Source organism: Pantherophis guttatus, chromosome 14 (genome assembly GCF_059756535.1).
Source record: "Pantherophis guttatus breed Tessera chromosome 14, ASM5975653v1, whole genome shotgun sequence".
NCBI classification, from domain to species: Eukaryota; Metazoa; Chordata; class Lepidosauria; order Squamata; family Colubridae; genus Pantherophis; species Pantherophis guttatus.
This window is the reverse complement of record NC_142076.1, coordinates 9,537,321-9,562,627: the sequence shown is the minus strand read 5'-3', so window position 1 is coordinate 9,562,627 and position 25,307 is coordinate 9,537,321. Positions and strand designations below refer to the sequence as shown.

General features: G+C 42.9%; 2 protein-coding genes and 1 long non-coding RNA gene across 34 annotated transcripts in view; 1 reads left to right on the top strand and 2 right to left on the bottom strand.

Annotated features, from left to right (window-relative positions):
• The window catches only part of GLYR1 (glyoxylate reductase 1 homolog), a 38,201-nt gene extending 26,767 nt beyond the window's left edge, over positions 1-11,434 (bottom strand). For 7 of the 9 annotated variants that reach the window (XM_034420511.3, XM_087878469.1, XM_034420514.3 and 4 more), the window contains exons 1-3: positions 11,145-11,275; positions 5,740-5,776; positions 2,948-3,027 (exon numbers count right to left, since the gene is read on the bottom strand). In XM_034420511.3, the coding sequence (XP_034276402.2) occupies positions 2,948-3,027; positions 5,740-5,776; positions 11,145-11,212 (185 nt within the window). In that variant the 5' untranslated portion in view covers positions 11,213-11,275. Of the gene's footprint in view, positions 1-2,947; positions 3,028-5,739; positions 5,777-10,914; positions 11,095-11,144 lie in introns of those variants that run through there. The other 2 variants (XM_034420515.3, XM_087878472.1) reach the window with 2 other exon arrangements.
• Positions 11,411-25,307, top strand: part of UBN1 (ubinuclein 1) — a 47,804-nt gene continuing 33,907 nt past the window's right edge. For 4 of the 24 annotated variants that reach the window (XM_087878461.1, XM_087878454.1, XM_087878457.1 and 1 more), the window contains exons 1-5: positions 11,411-11,912; positions 12,666-12,870; positions 19,014-19,816; positions 20,506-20,592; positions 23,106-23,201. In XM_087878461.1, the coding sequence (XP_087734587.1) occupies positions 19,568-19,816; positions 20,506-20,592; positions 23,106-23,201 (432 nt within the window). In that variant the 5' untranslated portion in view covers positions 11,411-11,912; positions 12,666-12,870; positions 19,014-19,567. Of the gene's footprint in view, positions 12,275-12,665; positions 12,871-15,589; positions 15,906-19,013; positions 19,817-20,505; positions 20,728-23,105; positions 23,202-25,307 lie in introns of all 24 variants that reach the window. The other 20 variants (XM_087878462.1, XM_087878455.1, XM_087878459.1 and 17 more) reach the window with 10 other exon arrangements.
• Positions 15,539-17,977, bottom strand: LOC117667272 (uncharacterized). Its single transcript, XR_004592002.2, has 2 exons — positions 17,914-17,977; positions 15,539-15,623 (listed from the first exon to the last, which is right to left on the bottom strand). It is a non-coding gene; the product is annotated as an uncharacterized LOC117667272 (long non-coding RNA).

Genomic DNA, 25,307 nt, shown 5'->3' with positions numbered 1-25,307 from the left:
GAACGGTATCTCATCATCATGCAGAACTGGGTCGAGGGCATTTCAGGAAATTGGAATTGCGGCAAAGATGAAATGTAGCCCCGGGGAAATTTATAGCATCGATTAACTGAAACTAAACCCAACCTTTCTTCTGCTATCCAAGCCCAAAAAATACCAACCACCCATTTGGCCCTTCCTTTTGATACAAGCTTGCTTCTGTGCTGTACGCACACCAGAGACAAAAATATCACAGGTAAAGGCTCCCCTCGCACATATGTGCTAGTCATTCCCGACTCTAGGGGGGCGGTGCTCATCTCCGTTTCAAAGCCAAAGAGCCAGCGCTGTCCGAAGACGTCTCCGTGGTCATGTGGCCGGCATGACTCAACGCCAAAGGCGCACGGAACGCTGTTCCCTTCCCATCAAAGGTGGTCCCTATTTTTCTGCTTGCATTTCTTTTACCTGTTTTTAAACTGCTAGGTTGGCAGAAGCTGGGACAAGTCACAGGAGCTCACCCCGTTATGCGGCACTAGGGATTCAAACTGCTGACCTTTCGATCGGCAAGCTCAGTGTCTTAGCCACTGAGCCACCGCATCCCTTAGAGAAATATTAATCAGGTATCTAACAGATACCTGAATAAGAACTGGAGCACGTGTGCTGGCTCCATTAACAAAGCTGCGCTGCCGAAATGGAGACTAGTAGGAATGGAAGAAAGCCAACTTCCTTGGGGAAGGGAGAGGTCTACTGTGCAGCTTCCTTCAGTTAACAGATGCTCCCAAAGCCTCCTGCCTTTGCAGTTTCAGAGAAGCAACCAAGACATCATCCGGGCTTCTTAATCTGCTTTTCTACAGGCTGGTTTTCCAATACAGGTAGTCCTCGGCTTACAACCACGATCGATGCCCAAAATTTCCATTGCTAAGCGAGACAGGGGTTAAATTGAGTTTGGGCTCCATTTTACAAGCTTTTCTTGCCACGGTTGTTAAGTGAATCGTTGCAATTGTTGAGTTACTAACACTGTTGTTAAGTGAATCTGGCTTCCCTGTTGGCTTTGCTTATCAGAAGGTCGCAAAAGGAGATCATGTGACACCCCTCCCCCAGGACACTGCAACTGAATTGTCAAGCATCCAAATTTTGGTCATGTGACCATGGGGATGCTGCAAAGGCTGTGTGAAAAATGGCCAGATGTCACTTTTTTCAGTGTTGTTGTACCTCTAAACCAGGGGTGTCGAAACTTGCAGCCCGCGAACCAGATGTGTCACATGCTGCCCCTGCCCCTACCCAATTTAGCAAAGGGGGAAAAAATCCTGATACGTCATGTGACAATGCAAGTTTGACAACCCTGCTCTAAACGGTCACTAAATGAATTGCTGTAAACAGAGAGGACTGCCTGTAGTGATCGTATTATTTATTTATTTATTTATTTATTTATTTATTTATTTATTTATTTAATTATTTAATTAATTCAATTTGTATACCGCCCTTCTCCTCGTGGACTCAGGGCGGTGCACAGCCAGAACTAAAACACATACCAATACAAAATTTAAAATTATTAAAAGAATTACATAACTTTGGCCCAAATTTAAAACAATTCAAATTAAAACCCATTGACAATTTAAAAGCTAAAAAACTAAAAAAGACTAAAGGGGGGTGGGGTTTCACGCCAGCCCTGCTTGATGGAAAAGTTTTCAGGGCACGGCGAAAGACATGTTTGCCGTGGAAGCTAGAAATCCGTTTTTGTTTTTGAAATTTTAATTCCCATTTACTATATTTTACGCCCACTAAAATAGCAGGGCATATAGAGCTCTCCTTAAAGCAGGAGTCGATCCATTAATTTTCCAGACCTCAACATTTCCGCTACTCTCCTACAGCAAGTGATAAGATTTTTCCAAGTTGAATTCTGAGCCATACACAATTTACTTGGAAAGACTGACCCTTTCAGCTGCAATCTGTTCACTGATCTGTGCTGGTACTAAACAGCATTTCAGATACAGCCCCCATTTTGAAGCGAGAGAGAATGAACGCTCCATTTAAAAAGTGTTATATTATGTAGCATGCTGAACAGCCTTTTTCAAAAGCTTAACAAGCTGTGAACAAATGAAAGTACTTTACAGCACCAGATTATCGAGTAATCTGGCTCACTAGAAATAATATTTAACACTGTAGTATCCTAAGGGGCTGAAGCTACAGATCACACTGTAACCCAAACAGTAATAAACTCCCCCCAACTTAAAACTATGTTTTCTCAGATTTGTAGTCATTCTAAATTAAACATTCATCAATTGCCCCAAATCCCATCTTACAAAATTCCAAGTTCTCCAGAAAAAAAAAGTTCCCAGATCACTTATTAGATCTTTGGTTGTTCAAGAATGGGATGTCCAAACTATGATGGGACAAACTGCACTAAACATGTTATTCCAAGCATGCCAATGAAATCAATTTTTATCAAATTCTTATTATTCTGCTGCGTTTATTTTCAATTCCACACAGGCAAAAAAGACGATCCCATCTTGCTTACGGGGCCTAATGCCCTGCTTTCTCCATCTGATCATCTTGATCACTTTTCCCAATTGTGTTTTTTTTTTAAAAATTATCTAAAACATGGAGTCATATCCCATGAGGAAGAAGAGGCTGGAAATGATCTCACCCTACCTTCCTGTGTCAAATGTCTTCCTCCCTTCAGAAGAACACTCCCCGATTCTAATTTCATCAAAAAGAAGCCCTCTTTGGGATTCTCCTAGCCAACAGGTGGGAATCCATCCATGGGCCAGATTCAGTTACTCATCTTTAACACTGATTCTAAAGCATCTTTTTCTACTGGCTGAGGGGTTAAGACAGTTTAACAGAAAGACGTGAAATTCTAGTACGTGAGCAAGAGCTTCTCTACAAAGGCTCCAAAGTTTTTTTTTTTTTTTAAATCTTTGTTTTCCCTTCCAGATAAAAGAAAAAAAAAGAGAGAGAGAGCATCACATACTGATCTTCCGTTCCGAAAAACTTGACAAAGAAGCACTTCTTTCCACGTGGTTTCTTCAGGTCCTTAGGTGGGTTAACAATCTAAAAAAAGGGGGGGGGGATGGGGGAAAGCAGCAACAGTTAAAGAGCGATAACACTGAATTTTTCTCAAGGTTCATCTAGTATTCCCTGCAGAATTGTTGTGCTTTGAAAAGACACTGGTCTGAAATAAGATTTAACATTTATGGAAATTAAAGATATATTGGCTGTAGTGTCACATAGCGCAATAATATGAAATGTGGTAGGGGTTCACATTCTTGTTTTGACGGCAGATTCACCGTGTGACTTTGGGCTAATCACTCTTTCCCAATCTTACCTACTTCTTTGGGGAGACTCCCATGCAAACCTCTGGAGAAAGACACAGATAAAAGGCAGTAAGGATCAAGGCCGCTGGCTCCAGTGGTGCTCCCACAAATCCAGAAGGCAACAAAACTTGCTAACGGGAACCTTCTACCCAACTGAATTCTGGCTTCTGGTTTATTCTGAGTACTGGCTTTGTTTTAAGGTTCACGTTTAAGGTTTTTGAGAGTAGGGGTTAAGGGGCCAGGCTAGAAACAGAGAGAGTGCAATTTCATGTGCCACCCTGGGTACAAAGCCAGCTGGGTGACCTTGGACTAAACACTCTCTCTCAACCCTTTGAAAGAGCCAATGGCAAACCACTCCTGAAAAACTTTGCCAAGAAAACTGCAGGGACTAATCCAGGCACTCCCCGGGAGTCAAAAGCTGACTTGAAGGCACAAACACACATATTTTACTAACAAAATGCACCTTTTGGGGCTCCAGTTGTCATGTACCTTTAAAAAAAACCTCCATTACCCAAAGCAACAGCAGGTAAGATTTTATGACCATTACATCTGCATGTAACAGGACTTACCGTATTTTTCAGAATATAAGACGCACTCCCCCCCCCTAAAAGGGTGAAAATTTGGGTGCGTCTTATACACCGAATGTAACCCCACCCACCCACCAGCCCCCACCCTTTTGGAGCTTTCGGAGGCTGCAAATGCAGCCTCCCAAACAGAGAGCCTCTCAAGCAGATTTTTTTTTCTTATTTTCCTCCCCCCAAAATAAGGTGTGTCTTATGCTCCGGAGCATCTTATACTCCGAAAAATACGATATGTATTGTGAAGTCGTGTTCAACAATTTTGTCCTTCTGGTATAGATTAAATATGGCAATTTCACGGCTCAGTTCACAAAAGACACTAGACTTAAGTTTCGTTGAAGACAAATGTTTCATTCCCCATAAAGGGTGAGGCCTAGCAAATGGAAACATATTGATTGGGTCAGAATTCATAAACTAACTAGGATAATGACTATAGATTTCACTTAACACAATGTAATATTATTGTTTAAAAGTCTGGATGCTACGTAAACAAAAGCCATACAGGTGGTCCTCACCTACCAACCACAACTGGGACTAGCAATCATTCACAATCTTAAAGTGAAGTATTACATGACCAAGCCCAACTTATGTTAGCTCCAGCTAACATGGTTGTAAAGTAAATCACCCATGGTCATTAAGCGTGAAATCATGTGCCTGTAACTTGTGATTTCCTGCCAGCTTCCTCATTGAGTTTGATGTGAAGGTTGCCAATGGTGATCACATGACTGTGGGATGCTACGATTGTCATAAATGTATGCCAGCTGCCAAATATCTGAATTGCAATCCTGTGACCCACAAGGACATTGTGACAGCCATAAATTCAAGGTCTGGTCGTAAACCTATTTCAGTGCTGTCATATCTTCGAATAGTCACTGAACAAGCAGTCGATAAGCAAGGACCATGTGTATGATGCTTAATTAAGTATTGAGTAAGCAACACTGGGAAAGGTTATGATTATTTTAAGGCTAGCATTTTTATTCCAATATAAAAGGTGCATCAGACTAGCAGTAAATCTAAGCATTGGTCATATTTATTGCCTATCACTTTGATTTTTCTCAGGGGAAAAGCATTACTGAGAACATGCTGTAGCAAGAAAGAAAACAATGGAAAAGTGTACAAAGGGATTAAGTGTGCAGAGCAGAAGTTCCCACTCAATACTTGTATGGTAAGAATCATAACCATGGATACACTAATCGTTTTTATCTTAAGTTTTTTAAATATCACCATGCTAGAACTGGGCAGAGACGGAAAAAAGGATTTAGAGCAGCACTACAGGAGATTTAAAGCTAAATTATGAGTTAGTGTGCAGAGCATGCTTTCTGGCAGGAGAGCTAGCAATTATATGATCAGGAAGCATAACAGGAAAGCTGAGCACCTTGAAATAATGTTCCGTATGCTCTCTCTGCTAAATAACTTGGGTGAACAATTGATTGCTAACTTAACAGTCCCTGCTCTCTCCAACAGTATTCATCGGAAATAGATTTGTCTCTACCTCCCAGCGGTTCTAAATTTATCACAAAGTAAAATTATGGCTCACCTCATGGACTTAACTCAGATCTAAACTTCAGGTCTGAAAAACAGAACTACAGTTATAATAAACTATATACTTATTAAGGTTCTTGTGCATGCAAGGAATTTATTTTTCTGTCTGCTACCTTGAACTCAGCTCTTTATTAAACAAAGCCCTATAAACAAAAAGCAGGGGAAAACTTGTTCAGCCGAAACTAAGATAAAAACTAAGTTGCTGCACCTAATCCGTTTTGAAACCTGCCAAAATGCTTACACTGAAACAAAAAGAAAATTTTAGAGTTTGAATATGCAAGAGAACCAGAAGATAAAGAACAGATTAGAATCTAGGTTGAAGAACTTACCTTTCCTGGCCAAGGAGGATACCGCCCCAGCTTCCCCCTACAGAAAAACCAGAAGTCAGTCAAACACTATTAAAAACAGCAGCAATTCATCAATAGCCCTCCCCTATATAGTACTATTAGAAAAGAAATTGAAGAGCTATATCCGTGCTGGCGAACCTATGGCACGCGTGCCACATATTGGTGGGCACACGAGCTCAGCTCCGGCGTGCATGCGCATGTGATGGCATGATTTTCAAGCCTTCTGGGCCCACCAGAAGTAGGGAAACAAACTGTTTCCTGCTTCCAGAGGGCCTCAGGGGGTGGTGGGGAAGGCCGTTTTTGCCCTCCCCTGACTCCTAGAAAGGCTCTGGAGGCTGGGGACAGCAAAAAATGGGCCTTCTGGAAGTTGACAAATGGGCTGTTTCCGGCCTCCGGAGGGCCTCCGGGTGGGAGTTGGGAAAGGCCGTTTTCGCCCTCCCCAGGTTCTTAGAAAGGTTCTGGAGCCTGGTTAAAGAGAAAAACGGCCCTATCGGGCCATCATGTACCAGGAGTGGGAGGAGGGGTGTGTGCATATTTGCAGGATGCATAGAATTATGCATCGCTCCTGGCATGCGATGGCAAAAAGGTTAGCTATCACTGAGCTATATAGTGAAACCAAGTGTGGTTACAGACAATATTCTTTTATGAAAATACAAAATGAATATTACTCTGAAGTCCAGGCAGATCCAACCTAATAATTTCTTGGGTGCAAAATGCTTTCACAAATGGCAAAAAAAGTTAATAGACATTCATACTGCCTATCTGCTGTTAAAAACGAAGACTAGCCTCTGCAAAGAACTATAAACAACCTTTGTAATGCTTCCAACTTACTCAGTAGGGGCAAATTAGAAACTAGTGTCACTGTTTGGAGTTCCAGATGTGTGTAAAGCAAATAATTTAGCAGTCTGCAAAATTAAGACTCAACTTGGCAAGTCTCAAAGATCCTTCTTAATTTCTTTCACAAGTCTTTTATTTAAAATTATTACTGCATGGCTTGTGGACTCTCAGAACTGAGAGCAACTGCTCTTTAAATGCCCCACTTTTCAGATTAAAATAGTTTCTTCTGGTAAAACCAACGGCCTACTCTAACTTCTACCAGTACTAATTCAGATTTAAAAGCTTTCCTTCCTAAAAGCAACTCTACGAAAATAGAGCAAGCGTATATATTGCCAAAATGTCCGATAACTGGAATTCACATTAAAGGACAATATCCAAACACACAAAGTCATGGAAAAGGGGACAAGGTATGTTTTTTTAAAAAAAGTGTACTGATTTAGACGACTTTGCACTCAAACTGGCATAGAAATTACAAAGGATCGATGATGCTGTAACTTTTGGCACTGTTACCAAATTGCTTCCAAACACAGGAAAAAGAACCATACAGTCTCAACTGCCAGTACTTATCTTTCCATCCCCCCTCCCCACCCAATTATAACTGACGAAGCTTCTTGTCTTCTTCCTCAAATAAAAACAGTCCAGTTGCCTTTTGAAAAGGGAGGGGGGGGGAAGCACCTTTGAGACAACTGTGACTTGGATGATTGAGAATCTCCATAGACACACAGGAATAAGGAGAACGTCCCAAAAACCCACTAGGAGCCTTTGCTTAAGCTACTTTGTTAGACTACATAAAAGCAGAATTTATTCATCTAATAGCTTTATAAAGTTCAATGGCTGGAAACTATTTTTAACCTTTTTGATGCCCCCAAGGATTCAAAACGACCAGAGAGATCTATAAGGCATTGAAATATTTATCACGGATAAAAAAAAGTAGCACTTTTTTCTCAGATTTGCACAGGAGCCTGAAAAAGTAGGCTACTTTAATGTGGAAAGAAGAGACAAAGTACTTCTAAATCGTATTTTTGAAATATACAGCCCCAAGATATATCACTAAGCTTAATCAAGCACAGTACAGGTAGTCCTTGACTTATGACCACAATTGAGCCCAAAATTTATGTTGCTAAGTGAGAAATCTGTTGAGTGAGTTTTGTCCCATTTTACGACTTTTCTCGCCACTTTTGTTAAGTGAATCACTGAGGTTCTTAAATTAATAACATGGTTATTCAGTGAATCTGGATTCCCCATTGACTTTGCTTGTCAGAAGGTTGTAAAAGGGGATCACATGACTCCAGGACACTGCAACCGGCATAAATGTGAGTCAGTCATCAAACATCCAAATGTAAAGCACGTGACCATGGGGATGCTGCAACGGTCATAAGGGTGAAAAACAGTCACAAGTCACTTTTTTCAGTGCCGTTGAACTGTCACTAAATGAACTGTTGTAAGTCGAGAACAACCTGTACATCAGTCTCAGCATTCTCTTTATGACCACTGCAAAAAAGGTCACAAACTCATGTCAACTCACATGCTGGCTCGCTTTACAACCATCACAACTTATGACCATAATTGCCCAATTAGACGTAACTTCAGGACTACCTGCACTAAGAACAGTTTAAAATGCTTGTATTTTTCTGATTTTCAGTATCTTGCTGTACACTTTTCCCTTCCCCAGAAACATACCTACTACATTACTTAAGAGGACTGTAAACTACCATCAGCTTCCAAAATGATATCCTATAGTATGCTAGAGACATTATGGATCTGCAAAGCTATAGATGACTTTACCAATTTAACCTTGAAAGTTTGCTGAAAAATTTCACTTTACTTAATTTGATATTAATGGATGCTAGTAGGACAGGGAGAGTTATGTTCATAACAGAGTTTAGAATTATCACATCAAAGGAAATTGGGTAAAAGTTGCCAAAAGCTGTTGCTTTCTCTTTCCAAGCCATTAAGAAGTCAATATTATCAATATTAAATATTAAATCAATACTCGATCCAATAATGCCAGTCCTAAGATGCAAAGTGAAGGACGCTTAGCTTTACACTCATTTAGTGTATGTAATGTTAAACTGTTAGTTCTACCAAGAGTCACATGTCTGAAGAGGTAGGAAAAAAACAACTTTTTAAGTGTACAGTCTTTGATGACAATGACACTTAAATTTGACAATTCAAATTTATCAAGAGCTTTCAACATCTCTCCAGAAATTAAAAAAAAAATCTTCATAAATACAATGGGGGCTGCTGTATAAACACTTTCATCTTCTGAAACATCTAATGAGTAATGTTTAAGGTTACATTTTCATACTCCCTAAACCCACTCCATTCAGTTGGTAATTGTGGTTTCCTCTGTATATCACAGGTAGCTATTATTAAATTGTAAACGCCCCTCATTATTATGGGCATTATACAATGAAGACACTCTAACTGCCCAACAATAGTACAGCTCAATTCATTGATGCCACACATTTAAAGATAGGTTTTACAAGTTCCAAAAATTCTCAACTGGCACATAATTAGTTAGTAGCTGTCAAAGAACTTGACAGTAGAAAACTATGCCTTACATAGCCCTTAACCAGCAATGTCTTGCAATCATGGAGAATCAAGGACAAATATAAACCATGCATCCAATTAAGGAATGTTAATTTCAAGGAGAACTTTCACTCTAATCTTGTTATTCCTAACAAGCCCACTTACCAGGAAAAAAATGTCTCTCTCTGTTACTCCAGTTGTTGTATTAGAGACCTACATCATAAAACTGCTGGTAAAGAAGAACAAGAGTCTACAAGGTTTACTGGCCTGCAGAAACAATCCTATGCCATTTTACATGGAAGCAAGTCCATTCAACTCATGGGATTTATTTGGAAGTGGCCTGCATTATAAATCTTACAGAATATTTTAATAAAAGGAACACCGGCAAAACAAAATCTAGATGAAGGTAATAAGACAGCAAAGAACAGCTCCCAGAGCCTCCATCCATAAATTTAGTTACAATAAACTATTGCCTGATTAATAAGCCACTTAGGAACCTTATGTAGGAAACTGCAGTATAGCTTCAGACCAGCTCTTCCTGACCTCCTTGTTGCATTTCAAATGAGAGATGTCAACTCCCAGAATTCCTCCTATCCATGACACAGGAATCTGGGAACTGAAATACATGCAGCAAGATATGTTGGGTGGGAAAAGGCTACCAGACATTATCCAATTTTGCTGGGCATTCTTACAGAAGCCGTCCCCATAAAAGTTTCTGCAGGAGTCTATCACTTTGTTGTTGTTTGTATGTATCCTGTTTCCCCCAAAATAAGACATCCCCTGATAATAAGCCCAACCGGGCTTTTGAGTGCATGGCAATAAGGCCAAGCGCTTATTTCAGGGTTCAAAAAAATATAAGACAGGGTCTTATTTTCGGGAAAACACGGGTACACTGAGTGTTTCTGCACCGGAGACAAATTCCTTGTGTGTGCAATCACACTTGGCCAATAAAGAATTCTATTCTATTTACCCATCCTACTAAGAAATGCCCAGAAATCAAAAACGGGACCCTTCCTTTTGCACGCAAGGCCTGGCCTATTGCTCTGAGCCCCAGTCCTCCTCCTCCTCTTGCTTCAACACCAACTACTCTATAATTATAGGAAATGCAAAGGAGTATACGCTGACCACATTCTTTCTCTCCACGGGGCAAATTTGTATTATTATGATCATTATTATCATCCCTTGCAAGAGGGAATGGCAGCTTCGACAGCCAAGAAACAAAAAAAGCACGTCTAAAGTTGAACTTGCTGACCAGTAAAATACCTCCGCTGCTGTTGCTGCTTCGTTTACCATTTTCCAAACGCCGCGAGCGAAGAAGGCAAAAAAAGAAGGCTGTTGGGGATTCGGGGAGGCTGACTTTTTTAAGGGCAAGTTGGATTGCGAGTAAAAGGAAGGCGCAAGAAACAACCCCCCAGGTTGTGTGTGTGTGTGTGTGTGTGTGTGTGTGTGTGTGTGTGTGTGTGTGTTTAAACCGAGAAGGGGCTTCTCGTCCCCTCCTCCACTTGGCTGCCCCGCAGAGAGAAGTAGCCGTTGCTGCTGTTGCTGCTGGTGCGGGTGCTTCCTACGCGGCTCCAACGCTTCGCCTCGGCCCAGGCATCGCTCTTCCTCTCCCCGCCCCGGCTGGTTCCCCCCCCACCCCCACCAAGACAAGTCTTCGGGGCCGGCTGTCACCCCGAAGACGGAGAAAGAGCCTCCTCGCTCCAACCCGGGAGGGGTTCGAGGCTGGGAGGGCTACCAAGGGTCTCCTCCTGCCACCACCCCCCACCTTCCCCTCCCGCCAAAGCTCACCGTCCGCCTCAGCAGCTCCACCCCGGCCGGTCCGAAGGGCCACTCCGGCCTCCACGGCTTTATCGGCAGTTTGTTTCTCCCCCCCCTTTTTTTTTTTTAATTTGAAGGGCTGGTCCCGCCCCCGCCCTCCTCCCCTCATCAGGCCCCGCGGCCCCGCCCTGCCCTTCGCTTCTTTTCCTCAGGATCGGCGGAGCCCCCCCCGCTCCCTCCCTCTTCCCCGCGCCACTCACCACACCAAGTCTCCCAGCCGCAGGTTCACAGGCGGCGCCGCCGCCGCCGTCGCCGCTGCCGCCGCCATCTTCCCGACCCAGCCGGCACCGTCGCTGCGCCTCGGCCGCCACACCCTCCTCGCGCCCACCGGCCCCCCCTCTTCGCGACCCCTCCCCCCCGACTCGTTCGGTCGGTCGGTCGCCGCTTCGACTCCCTCACTCCGCCGCCTCCTCCTCCTCCGCGGCCGGCTCGCTCGTTCGCGCACCGCCCGCTCCTCCTCCTTCTTCTCCCTCAGGCAGGGACGGCTAGGAAGAACAGCGAAGAGGGTGGGGGTGAGGTGGGGGGGGAAGGAAAGACAGAGACGGGAGCCCCGATAGGTCGGGCCTCTGCACGTGATGCGGGGCTCGGCGTCCGCGGGGCGCCCTCTCCACACGTGACCCGACGCCGTCCGTGCGTTTCCCCCCCCCCGTCTCCCTCCTTTTCCTTTCCCTCCTCCCCGCGAGCCTGGAAGGCGGCGTTGGCGTCACGTGATGCGCTCGCTCGCTTTTTTTTTTTTTTTTTTTCTCCTCCTTTTCCTCTCCCCGGCCTCCCTTGCGCGCGCGGGGCCGCTTCTGCCCACCCCTGGCACGTGACGCGGGAGCTCCGAAAGGAGAGAAGGCATCTTGGCGGGGCGGGCAGGGTTAAGGCTTGGTGGTGGTGTGGGGGGTGGGTGGGCGCCGTTTGGTGGAAAGAGCGACGGCGGCCGGCCGCAGGAGGAGGACGAGGAGGAGGGAGGCCGGCACGGGCCTGTGTGTGAGCGCAGCGGGCGGCTGGGGGGGGGGGAAGAGAAGGGAGGGGGTACAGGGCGCGAGAAGGGACAAACCTCCCGGCGTGCGAAAGCGCCTCCCTCGTAACTAGGGGCAACGGGGCCTTGCTCTCCGCCTCGCCAACTGTAGTTGCGGGAGGAGTGGGGGGGGCGGGTTGATAATAAGCGGCGCCCCTCACCCTGTCGGGACGCCTTCCCTTCATCCCGGCTTCCAGCAGCAACCGAGCGGGGTTGTCTCCTAAATTGCCTCCTCGCTCTCTGGGCCCAACTCGCCGCGTGCGAAGGCCGGGACTCCGACTGGGTCGGCCCCAAACGAGGTGGGGGACGGTTGGTGGGGGAAGGGAGGTAAGAAGCCAGGCCTGACCCGGCCTAACCTGTCCCGCAAGACGGGCCACCCTGGGGAGCCTCATCGAACCGACCTTATCTCCCCCCCCTCCAAACTCGGCCTTCCAGATGGGAAGGACTCCCAATTCCCATTCCCAATCGAGGAGGGGGAGGAGGGGGGCTTCTGCTAATTATTGCTTATCCAGTAGTCCCTAAACAGAAGAAGCTGGTCTGGGGAGGGAAAGTGGGGAGGGGGGATGTTTTGCCCCCCTCCTGCTTGGCTGGCAGCTGTTGGCCCTGGGTGGGGGGGGGGAGTGGCTGTCAGCCAGTAGGCGGCTATATAAATATTCTAAATAAAATAAATTTGGAGCCGCAGCCCTAGCTCAAAGCTCTCGTGTTGTTGCTGCTGCAGGTGATAGTGGGGGGGAGGCCCTTTGGGCCAGAACTGAGCAGCAGGATTACTTCCCCCCACCACCATCAAAAAAAAAGAAGAAAATAATTCGGGGTGCAGCCAGAGATTCTTCACAGAGCAGCTGGAGAGGAAGAAGTCTCCCTTGGCCTCCTTTCAGAAGACTTCGAACCCTCCTTTGGGATGGATGCCCTTCAAATTCAGGAAGGTAATGGCTCTCTTCCTCCTTGCACTTTTATCCTCTTAGATTCTTTAGATGTCCCCACTTTTTAAGCAGGGGACCTGGTGGCTCAGTGGCTAAGACGCTGAGCTTGTTGATCGAAAGGTCAGCTGAGCAGTTCGAATCCCTAGTGCCGCATAACGGGGTAAGCTCCCGTTCCTTGTCCTGGCTTCTGCCAACCTAGCAGTTCGAAAGCACGTAAAAAATGCAAGTAGAAAAATAGGGACCACCTTTGGTGGGAAGGTAACAGTGTTCCGTGCGCCTTTGGCGTTTAGTCATGCCAGCCACATGACCACCGAGACGTCTTCGGACAGTGCTGGCTCTTTGGCTTTAAAACGGAGATGAGCACCACCCCCTAGAGTCGGGAACAACTAGCACATAGGTGCGAGGAGAACCTTTACCTTTACCTTACTTTTTAAGGCAGCGCCCCAAAAGAGCTTTCCTTTTGACAGGGTGCTTGGTTTTCTCTGATTTTGATGGTTTTCTTGCAGATGTTTCATGACCCAAAGTAGGCAACCTCATCACTGTCTGATGATGTTACCTGCAAGTTTTCTGAATAGTTTTTATCCCAGAGCTATAATTGCACTCAACAATGAACTAAAGGGCCACCATCTGTGAGCTGTTGGACAGTATTACTTGGTCTGTTGTTTGGGTGGTTTAGGGGTGGGGAATTTGTGGTGGGTGGGAATGTTTGGGGATTGTTATGTGTGTTGGACCTGGTCTTTGGGTGTTAAGTGAATTTCGTTGTATGGGTATACTGTATATACATGTAAAATGACAAAGTTGTTGTTGTTGTTATTATTATTATTATTATTAAAACGACCAAAGTTTAGGAAGCAGCAAGAATTCCTCATTTCAACCCTGAGCTACCAATGTTCTCTTTTGACGCTTTCCTTTGCATCGGTTAATCATTGTCAATATTCACTGTATGAAGGATTAAAATGGATGCATTCACCACTGCTACTGCTTCTCACAATTATTTGGTATGATTTTAATATGGTGATGTTTTTCAACGTAAGGTGGCCAATAATTAGGGTTTCACAGACCCCGGAGAGGGTCTTGAAAGATACCCAGGGATCTTTTAAGAAGCACCATTCTAGATGTATTGCGTGAATCATTGTCTTTTATGTTGTACTAGACCAATGACCTGTTGGGTCATTGTTTCAGAGGTATTTCCTTATCAGATGCCTCAATGCCTTCAACAGTGGCAGAGCTTTTAATGTACTTGGCTTCACTTGAAAATTTCTTTAAAATTCAGGGAGATATTCAGATATCTTCTGCCTTGAAAATAGCCCATGTTGATCTGTATAGGTGCTATAGCACTATAGCAGTTGATCATAAAAAATGTTTCATGACATTTTGTATTACGTCATAAAATGCTTTATGATCATGTTCGTGTCATGAAATGTTTTACAAAATTATATCATTTACAAATGTTTTTACAAAATTTCAGTTCCACAAGGAACCCTAGGCCCCAGATTTTATTATTATTTATTATTTATTAGTTTGATTTATATGCCGCCCTTCTCCGGAGACTCGGCGGCTTACAATGCTTTTTAAGCAATAGCCTTCATACTTTTGTATATACCTGCTTAGTAAGGCTTTTGGCCCCCCCTAAGCTGTGTTCTATTTTATACAAAGTCAGATTTTGGATACGTTCTGTAAGTTAGTCCATTTGAGGTGCCCTGGTTGAAAGTGTTTTGCCTGATGATGTACCATTTCTCCCCAATTAAAGGCTACAGACACAAAAGAGTGTTAGTATATGGTTAGAGTGAGGATTTTGAAACCCTTGTTCTATTTGTTTTAAAAAATATTCAGGGACAGAAGCAAGGGCTGTGGTGGTTGATGTGACATTTCTAATTTGTGTGTTTGTGTGTGGGGGCTCATTATATGCTACCTGCTGTTTTTGCAAAAAGCAAAGCACTGTACTACAAAAGATTAACTATTTGTATCAGTGCTACGTTAAACATTTGAAAGCTGGAATAAGGCTATTTGTGGTTTGCCAACTTGAGTTTATTAATGAGAAGGAATTTGAAAGGGAGTTCAGTATTCTGATAGTGCCCACAATACAACTTTGAAATAACAGGAATGTGTGGAGAAAAATAAACTTCTTGCTACCACTGATAAGATAATCTGTTATCTTTCTATAAACTGAACTAATGCCGAAGAAATTAGACAAAGCTGGTTTGATTTTGTTCATTTTGAAATACTAATGCTGGTAAGGTTCATAGTTTATGCTGCTCTCTAACAATTGCATAGATTTGTTTTGATTTCTGTTTTCTGGTGTAACGGTATAAAACAATAAATTATATACAATTCCATAAAATGGAATGGGAGCCAATATAAACAGGCGGTTAAAGCATGAGATAGATAGAGCAATTCTAAAATTTTCTCTCTCCCTTCCCATCAACATGGAAGCTTTCTGGTACCAGAGTAACCATGTTCTCTGTCCAATCAACCAGATGGTTTTGTTGTTGTAGGGAATAAATTGGAGGAGGAAGAGCTATCTTTATGAAAAGAGTGGAAAAACAGATTATTGTTAAATATATAATAAAAAGATCTGTTTTCTGGGGCTTAAGATCGGGAAATGAAAAAAGAAAAGTGAAGAAACAAGTGGAAGAGGAAATTAAAGGAGAAGTAAAAAATGAAAAGAATGTTCATTATTAAAGGCTAACTTTAATTTGAATGCTGTATCTCTGACCTGCAGAATTTCTGAATGGACAAGCAGTATCTGTGTTTTCCTGTAAAGATACAATGTTGCACTATCAAACAAAAGCATTTTGCTACCCCAAGTATTAAATGAAGATAAGGAATCTAAAATGAAACAATGGAAATGCAATAATGGGAGAGTGACTTCAACTATAAAACTGTTTTGCTTGAAAGCAAGAACTGCATTCCTGCAAATTGGTAAAATGGCCTTTGTCAAGATGCTGCCCTTTAGATGCACTGGGATTTAAAACTCCTCAGCCAGCATTGATCAAGGAAAACTGAATGACTGCCAAATGAGGGAAGACTACGGTCAGGTAATTTACCAATGGTTTCAACACAGGGCTAATATAAAGGATATCCAGGAAAGAGCCATGATAATGGACAATAGAGAAGAATTTGACATGACAATAAAGTACTTTTAAGTGCATGCATCAGAGATATAATATCAGGAGTTGAACATAGGGAAATATATCTACTATAGAATAAGATATTGCTAGCAATTATGACCAAAGTTCAATCATCTTTTCAAGAGCCATCTCACATATCACGCTGGCTGGTTGCATTTCAAAAAGGAGTACAGTATTCGTTAAATCCACTCTGTAGATAGACTCTACTGTCAAGAGTCAAAGAACAAGCCTGAAATCATTCAGTCAACATAGCTGAGCTGTATAAGGTTTTGTTATATGACACTAGCTTTTTAACAAGGCTTAAGCTTTGTCCTTAGAGAGTTCTTGTTTTGAAGCAAGTGCCCCCCCAAGGATGTGATTGAGAATCTGTGTATTTTCCTTGGCTTGTTTGCGTCTATGCATCTCCTTTGCTCGGTTTTGAAAAAAAAAAGAAAACTGCTTTTGCTCAGAAGAAATCTCTCCATGTGCAAATATTTTATTTGTACACAGTTTCGCAGCTGAGTCAGAACAATCTGACTTGTCAAAAGTTTGGAAGTATTTTGACTCTGACAAAGGTTTGGAAGTATTTTCCCTTTAGCAGAAATTAAATGTTCCATTCATTAGTTTTACTGGCACCAAGGCAATGTTCAGGTCCTAAAAATGAAAGATTTTTCTTAAGTGTCAGTGGCCAGTTTAGCATTTTGTATTCATATGGTGTTGATCCCTGTGGCTAAAGTCACCTTTCTCACCTCGCTTTTGGCCTCTCAAAACTACCAACATTGACTGGCAAATTTTCTGGTTTTCAGGGTATGATGTTGGATTTCTTCTGGGAAAAATAGAAGGTCTCTTGGAGGGACAATAGATTCATTTTTATCTTCGAAACACGCCCCCTCCCCCATGCTTATAAACCAATCCAAAGTTGTATTATCACATTTGACTGGTCGTCTTCTTCAGGATCTAGATCCGTGATGGTGAATCAAAGTGGCACAAGAAGTCATGTCACCTGGCATGTGCAGCCTTGCCTGTTTGTCTTCCGGGCTCCTGGCACGCATGTGCGCTGTCCTTTGTGCACGCGGCAGTGCTGAAAACTGGTGTGCACATGCATGCTGGTCAGCTGATTGTCGGGCGCACATGTGCTCTAGAACCCGGAAGTTTGGCTTTTCCGGAGCTTGGCTCTGATGAGCGCACGTGCACGACATTTCCGCTTGGCCTTTTCGACACTTGGTGCCAAAAAAGTTTGCCATCACTGATCTAGATTAAACTCTAAACTGCCAGAATAAGGCCACCTTCTTGGCTTTGTGATTGGCCAAAAAATAAGTCATTATCGGTATATGTTTCTGGTGGTAGCTGACATCCCAGCAGATGGGCCGGGCTCTGCGCCTCTCCACATTCATACAGCACGTTATCTGCTAAGAGCCTCCACTCAATCATATTGATTTTACACTTAGGCACTCCACCCCTCAAAACTATTCAGGGTCCTCCAAATAGTATAAGAGAGCTCAGATCCTTCAGCCATATCCCCCTTTAATTTTATTCCTTGTTCAGTTGTCTTCTTCCTCCCATATTTTAACTCAAATTTGTTCAAAATCCGTTTGACTGATTTGGCACCTAATTTTATCTGCACAAGTTGTGATCATAGGTGGGCTTTAATTGTCTTTATCCCTGGAAGTTCTATAGGGGATTCTGGCTCAGCTATGCTTTTTGAGTCCAGCCTTCTTCTTTACAAGGTTTTTGTTTTGGACGAAACTTGGAGGAAGGTATGCTATGTACATAAACTTGAGCTCTTGCCAAGTTATGTCAAGACTTACCAGTTGACTATGATTGTTTCTCAGAAGCTTCTGGTTTTTATTAAAGAAAAACAGAAAAAGACAAAAAATATGGCATTGCTTCCCTCTGATCTTACTACTCTCTTTTGATATCACCTACATTTGCTCACCTGAGTTGTACGCCCTTATTCCTCAGAAACTTTCCCACTTCTGGTCTAAAATGCAAGTTGTTAAAAAGCTACGAAGGCCAGATTTATTTATTAGGGTAAGATCTAAATCATGACATCCTGGTGCATTAAGCCAAAGCACAACGAGCTGCACTGCGACTTCAGCCGAATCTGACCTGTTCTTCTGACATACTAATTGGCTGGTTGTTGCTGACAACATAGGTAACTAGGAACTGTTGTGTTGCATCACAATCAACTCAACGTGCTCCTCCATTGCAATCAACATTGTGGTATCCCATCTCAGTGACCAGATAGCTGTGGTGGGTGTAACTGGCTGTTAAATCTCCTGGACTTTTGCACACCAGTTGAGAACAAAGCTGAGCTGTGCTGCATATCATGCCAATCCAATATTCTTTGACTAGTGATAGGATGGCAGCAACCCTAAACATAAGAGCCAGGCTGTCCCCAGTGGTTAGAATGTAGTATTGCAGGCTAACTCACTGCTCACTGCCAGGAGTTCGATCCTAACTAACTCAAGATTGACTCAGCCTTCCATCTTTCTGAGGTGAGTAAAATGAGGACCCAGATTGTTCGGGACAATATGCTAACATTTGCAAACTGCCTAGAGAGAGCTGTAAAGCACTGTACAGTGGTATATAAGTCTAGGTGCTATTGTTATTGCTATTTACCAGCACACCTCTGGTAAATAGACACGCAATCCAGATTGGAAGGTAACTAAAGGTAAGTAAACTGGTTGGCCATTTCTCCCCACTATGTATAGTTTTTTTGTGTGTATATATATATGTTCTAATGAATGAAGTCATTTGTTGTTCCTTTGACTTGCCCATCCATTCTATCACATCCATTGTTATCCAAAAAGAGGTTTTACCTGTACAGCGATCAGTTTCACAAAGGGCTCAATTAGTATTGTGTGGTGACTTATTTTACTGAGCTTCCTCAGTCCAGTTTCCATATAGCCTCATTCGAGCTGAAACACATAGGTGCGCGATAGCAGAGGAATCGTATTTCCTGTGCATCCCCTTGGGCAAGCCACCACGCCAGATCAGGTGCTGAAACTTTTCTTATTTCCCCCCTCTCTCTAGAGCACGTAGAAAGAAACCTGTGCGGAAGGAAGTTCTCAGGAACGCTTCCTGCCGGCCATTGGACCCGATGAATCGGCATCTGAAGAACGACGGGCCTAGATTCCGGTTTGCCTGAAAACTGGAGCTCATGTGTTCAGTGTCCTTTGATTATGTCAGCCCGTTGTGTGGGAAACCCTCTAATGCACAGTACTGTAACCCAGGCTGACTTTTATAGCCGCATAGGAAATTGTATAAAAGTTGTTCCCTTCAGAAAATCATTTCTGTCCGTTTGCCTTCGCTCGCTGCTTGAAACACAGCTGGACTGCGTAGTGACCATCACTCCAAGGGCTGGAAGTTAACCCCCGAAAGGTGTTGCTATGGGATGATTCTCCATTTAGGATAAAAACAGAGACTCTTTAGGTTACTTTCGAAGTTGTAATCTAAGGTCAGCATTGACTTTGGTCTTCAGCGGTCAGTTCTGAGCGCGTGCTAACCGTGAACGCTCCCGTACCTACACCTGTGGCCTAAAGCGATGGAAACCATGCCTTGAGAGTAGCTGCAACTAACGCATAGCCATGACGGAACCCCACCGGGTGCAACTCACCTCCTTATCAGGCCCGCTGGGTACCACTTTGCTGAAAAAACCTCGGTGGGAGGATGTCGCCAATCCAGAACACCCTCCAGAATCTGAGCCTGCAGCTGCAGCCGTACGCATCGCCCTCTCCCTTTTTGAGCCAGATCACAAGCGCTGCCCGGAATTTTTTTACCCGGAACTGCTGAAGATGACGCGAGGCAAAACAAAAAGCAGTTCTGCAGGAGAAAAGGTAAGCAGGCCTTTCTCTCTCTTTCTCTTTTTTTAATGTTTAGATTTGTAATGTGCATCTTAATAGACAGTAACAATCACTAGGATCATAAGTGTGCATGCTGCCAAACTCTCTGAAACTCTGGGTAGCTAACAGCAATGAAATGACAGTAAAAGATGACCAGCCTAACAAAGTCAGTGGTCTGCAGAGGCCTGGGTGAAAATCCATGAGAAAATTCAACAAACTGACCGATATATGTCATTTGGGATTGTGGTAAAAGAGTGGTAGGGGAAGAATAGGTTTGTTGCAAAGGCAGAACCTTGATTTTTTTTTAAAAAAGATTAAAAACTAATATAAACTACTATGAAGTAAGCAAAAGGCATCAGAGAGAAAGCTAAAAGGGGGGAAAGTTAGAAAACAAAAAAAATTTGCTGCCAATCTTTACAGTACAGCAGTTAAAAGTACAATTATAGTATATCATTTACAGGCAGTCCTTGTCTTGTAACTTTTCATTTAGTGACCGAAGTTACAACGGCACTGGAAAAAAAAAATAACAATTTTTCACAGTTATGACTGTTGCAACATCCCCATGGTCGAGCAATCAAAATTCAGACACTTGGCAAGCGACACCTATTTATGACAGTTGCAGTGAGACTTCTCTGTGAAACCATGTCACGTGCTCTCTTTTATCCATTCCCCTTTTCCGACAGAAAAAAGACTTTGCTGATCCCTTCAACGACGAAGAAAAGGAGAAGCACAAAGCGGAAGCCCTTACCAGGAAGTTTGAAGAGAAATATGTACGCTCCTCTGTCCCATCTACGTTCCAGTTAAATCTCGGTTCTAGTATTCTCCATAAACGTTCTGTCAAAAACATACAAGCTACGTTTCATTCCAGGCTTCCTGTATTGGGAGTGTAAACTGAGTGGACCATGGTAGGTCCACTCTGTTTAACAAATTTATTTTGGGGGACAAGATTTCCAGTCTGGAATATTTTCCTATCCATGTTTATTTAAAATAAATCCATAGAGAAAATTGCCAGCTTGCGCCAGTGCTCTATCTGAAGTTTCATTTTCTAAAATATTAGGCCTTTGCAAGCTTTCTTTAATTTTTCTAAAACTTGGTGTGATTGTTAGGCCTCTCATCAGGTTCATCTTAACACTCACATTCAGTAACTAGCTGAAGCTTCAGTATCACCATGCTTTTTTTTTTTAAATGAGAAATACATTTCTCTTGCTGTCTTAGGGACAGTGGTGGCTCAGCGGCTAAGACGCTGAGCTTGTCGATCGAAAGGTTGGCAGTTCAGCGGTTTGAATCCCGAGTGCCGCGTAACGGGGTGAGCTCCCGTTACTTGTCCTTGCTTCTGCCAACCCAGCAGTTCGAAAACAAGTAAAAAATGCAAGTAGAAAAATAGGGACCACCTTTGATGGGAAGGTAACAGCGTTCCGTGCACCTTTGGCGTTGAGTCATGCCGGCCACATGACCACGGAGACGTCTTCAGACAGCACTGGCTCTTCGGCTTTGAAACGGAGATGAGCACCACCCTCTAGAGTCAGGAATAACTAGCACATATGTGCGAGGGGAATCTTTACCTGCTATCTTATACGCACACAGATGAAGACGATTACTGTAGAACAGAGAATCAAGATACTAGTCCTTTGGTTTTAATCCAGATTTTTAAAAAATCCTCTTTCAAATTTTCTGACTTTTGCCCTTGCTGTGTTATGTGGTCCATGGTAATTCCAGAACCTGCCAGGAAAGATGCTGTTTCTCTGTAAGGTAAAGGTTCCCCTCGCACCCTCTGATTCTAAGGGGTGGTGCTCATCTCCGTTTCAAAGCCAAAGAGCCAGCGCTGTCCAAAGATGTCTCCGTGGTCATGTGGCCGACATGACTCAACACCAAAGGCTCACAGAACGCTGTTCCCTTCCCACCAAAGGTGGTCCCTATTTTTCTACTTGCATTTTTTACGTGCTTTCGATCTGCTGGGTTGGCAGTATATAAGGAGACCTGTAAACGGGCTTGGGTTTTTGTTTTGTTTTTCCAGAAGTTAGAGATGTACAGGTAGTCCTCAACTTACAACAGTTCACTTAGGGACCGTTCAAAGTTAGAACGGCACTGAAAAAAGTGACTCATGACCGTTTTTCACACTTAACAACCATTGTGGTTGGTCATATGGTCAAAATTCAGACACTGGGCAACTGACTCATCTTTATGACGGTTGCAAGTGTCCCGGGATCACGCGAATCCCATTTTGCGACCTGACAAAGTCAATGGGGAGTCCGGATTCATTTAACATCCATGTTACAAACTTAACAAATGCAATGATTCACTTAACTGTGGCCGGAAAAGTCCTAAAATGGGCCAAACTCACTTAACAATTTTTTTTTAATTTGATTTATATGCCGCCCTTCTCCGGAGACTCAGGGCGGCTTACAATGCGTTAAGCAATAGCCTTCATTCTTTTGTATATTTTATACAAAGTCAGCTTATTGCCCCCACAAACCGGGTCCTCATTTCACCTACCTTAGAAGGGATGGAAGGCTGAGTCAACCTTGAGCTTTGGAGAGATTCGAACCAGCAGTTCACTTAGCAGCATAAATATTTGGTTCAATTGTGGTCGTAACTCGAGGACTATCTATAAAAACTATCCTTTAGCTACCTCATATTTTAGAAAATATGTGGTGGACTATTGCCAGCTGATGTTTTATTTTTGTTAGCATTCAAGAGTTGTAATGATTATGTTGTTGTGGAATCCACTTGCACACACCAGGTCTAAGCATTAGCCAGAGACTCTGGGGTTGTGTGTCTGGGTAGGAATTGTAGCCTTGCAAATACCGTATTTTTCAGACTATAAGACGCACCTTTTCCCCCCCTTAAAAGGGAGTGAAAATTTAGGTGCATCTTATACACCGAATGTAGCCCCGCCCACCCACTGGCCCCCACCCTCTGCCTCCCAGCAGTTACCTCCTTGCAAGCAAACAGCAAGAAAAAACAGCTCATTTCAGCTTCAGCACAGCCTAATTAGCACAAGTTGATTGGATCGGCCTCCTGACTCTCAGCGGTTTTGCGCAGGGCTCTGCTGCTTGCTGCAAAGATGTAAATTGCTGGAGCATTTTTTGTTCCTTGTGTTAATCAAGTTATGCTGAAAATGAAAATGAAAGTAAAGCAGGCTGTTTGCTACAAAGAGGCAAAATTGCTCAGAGGCAGAGAGAGATTTCTTTTTCTTCTTTTCCTCACCAAAAAAAGTAGGTGTGTCTTGTACGCCGAAAAATACGGTAATTCCGGATCAACATCGAACCTTTTCTCTTTTCAGGGAGGAAAGAAGCGCAGGAAAGACCGTTTTCAGGATTTGATTGACATGGGACAAGGATATGATGAATCAGATTCTTTCATTGATAATTCTGAAGCTGTAAGTAGCAAACTGAAGTCTTTTCTTTCCCTAAAGTTACAGGAGAATTAACAGAACCATCAGCTAACATTGGAACACTGGGTATTCTAGATATGGCTTGCATTTTAAAAGTTGCAATTTTCTGGGAATGGATAATGTAGAAACAGTTCAAGGATCACAGCTATGTTTCTTTTACTAGTTTGCACAAAATACCTACATAAGGGATCTGTTTCATCTCTCATCGCATCACATTTCATCACTTTTACTGTTCTGGCCGACATGTACGGCTGTTTGCATTATCCTGCGCTTATGTGACTGAGGTTTATTATTATCATCATTATTATTATTATTATCTCTTTTATTCATTAAACATGAAACTCTGTCAACTGAACATTTAAAAATGTATCACAAATATCATTGACTGGCGCTAATGGCTGATACAGGTTGCTGCCAGCATCCTAGGTATCAACCAAGTACCTTCTTAAGATGTACGATGTTCCGAGTAGCACGGTTTTTTGAAGTTTCGCTGGTATTATTGCAGGAAGTTGCAATTTCTTGATGTATTTTATAAAATTCTTGGACATGATACCAAATACCCCGATGACAATGGGTATCACTGTTGCATGTTAACATGTTGTTAGTATTATTATTTTGCCAGAAACCAGTGTTTACTTCTGATTTCCAGCAAAAAATGCCCATTGAGTACCATAAGTTCCCTTACCAACTGTGGCGTTCATTTAATGACCATGGTGTGCCCTTAATAATCTCCACAAAGTAATTTTAAAATGGCAGGTGATCGATCACATGGCAACCTTAATGACCATCACAACCTACAACCATTATTGTGGGCTTAATTATGGACTAATTGGGGAGTAATCTATATTTTCCTGAATTCCAAGTTATAAAAGCTGCACTGATCCAAGCAACTGTTGGTTTCCTGCCACGGATTAGAGAAGGCTTCTGAAATCTGTTTCTTTATTAAAATGTCAGGATCTGGAAACTGGAGCCAGACTAGAAGTTGAAATTAAAGGATAAAACGCCTTTATTGTTTAAGTATTCATTCAAATGTGGGGCAGCAGCCGGATAGAATTTGCTGGGTTCTTTTTTTTTTATAACAAATCCAGACCTGGCAATCCTCCAAGGTGTTTTCATTTCAGCAGCCTAAATAAGAAAATGCTATAATTTTGCTTCTATTGATGAACAAGTGAGGCTTAGAATGTTTTCCTGATCTACCACAGATCTCTCAGATTCATTAGAGATCTACCACAGATCTCTCAGATTCATTTGTGATAAAAAAACACACTCCCGCCCCCCGGATCTATATTAAGAGAATCTGCATACATATTCTTCCTTGGTTTACTTTCCAGTATCGACTAGCAAATTAGATTTTATTACTGAATATAAACGTATCCTAGAATACTGCATCGAGTTTTGGTCACCACACTATAAAAAATATGTTGAGACTCTAGAAAGTTCAGAGAAGAGCAACCAGGATGATTAGGGGACTGGAGGTTAAAACATACAATGAATGGTTGCAGGAACTGGGCATGGCTAGTCTAGTGAAGAGAAGGACCAGGGGAGACATGAGAGCAGTCTTCCAGTATTTGAGAGGCTGCCACAGAGAGGAGGGGGTCAAGCTATTTTCCAAAGCACCCGAAGGCCAGACAAGGAATAATGGATGGAAACTGAACAAGGAGAGATTCAACCTGGAAATAAGGAGGAATTTTCTGACAGTGAGAACAATCAACCCATGGAACAGGAGCTGCCTTTCGAAGTTGTGGGAGCTTCATCACTTGAGAATTGTATAAAAAGAACACCGCTGGGGGGGGCGGAGCGGCGAAAGCCCTACTAAGCAGGTATATACAAAAGTATGAAGGCTATTGCTTAACACATTGTAAGCCGCCCTGAGTCTCCGGAAAAGGGCGGCATATAAATCGAACCAATAAATAAATAAATCAGAAAAATACCTGGATTTTAAGACACTGCAGATAGAATTCCAGTGATGCTCCAGTTTATTATTTCCAAAGTCTCAACATCTTTTTTGTAGTATGGTGACCAAAATTAGTTGTAGTATTCCAGGTGTGCTCTTACTAGGGCTTTATAAAGCAGTACTAATACATCACGTGA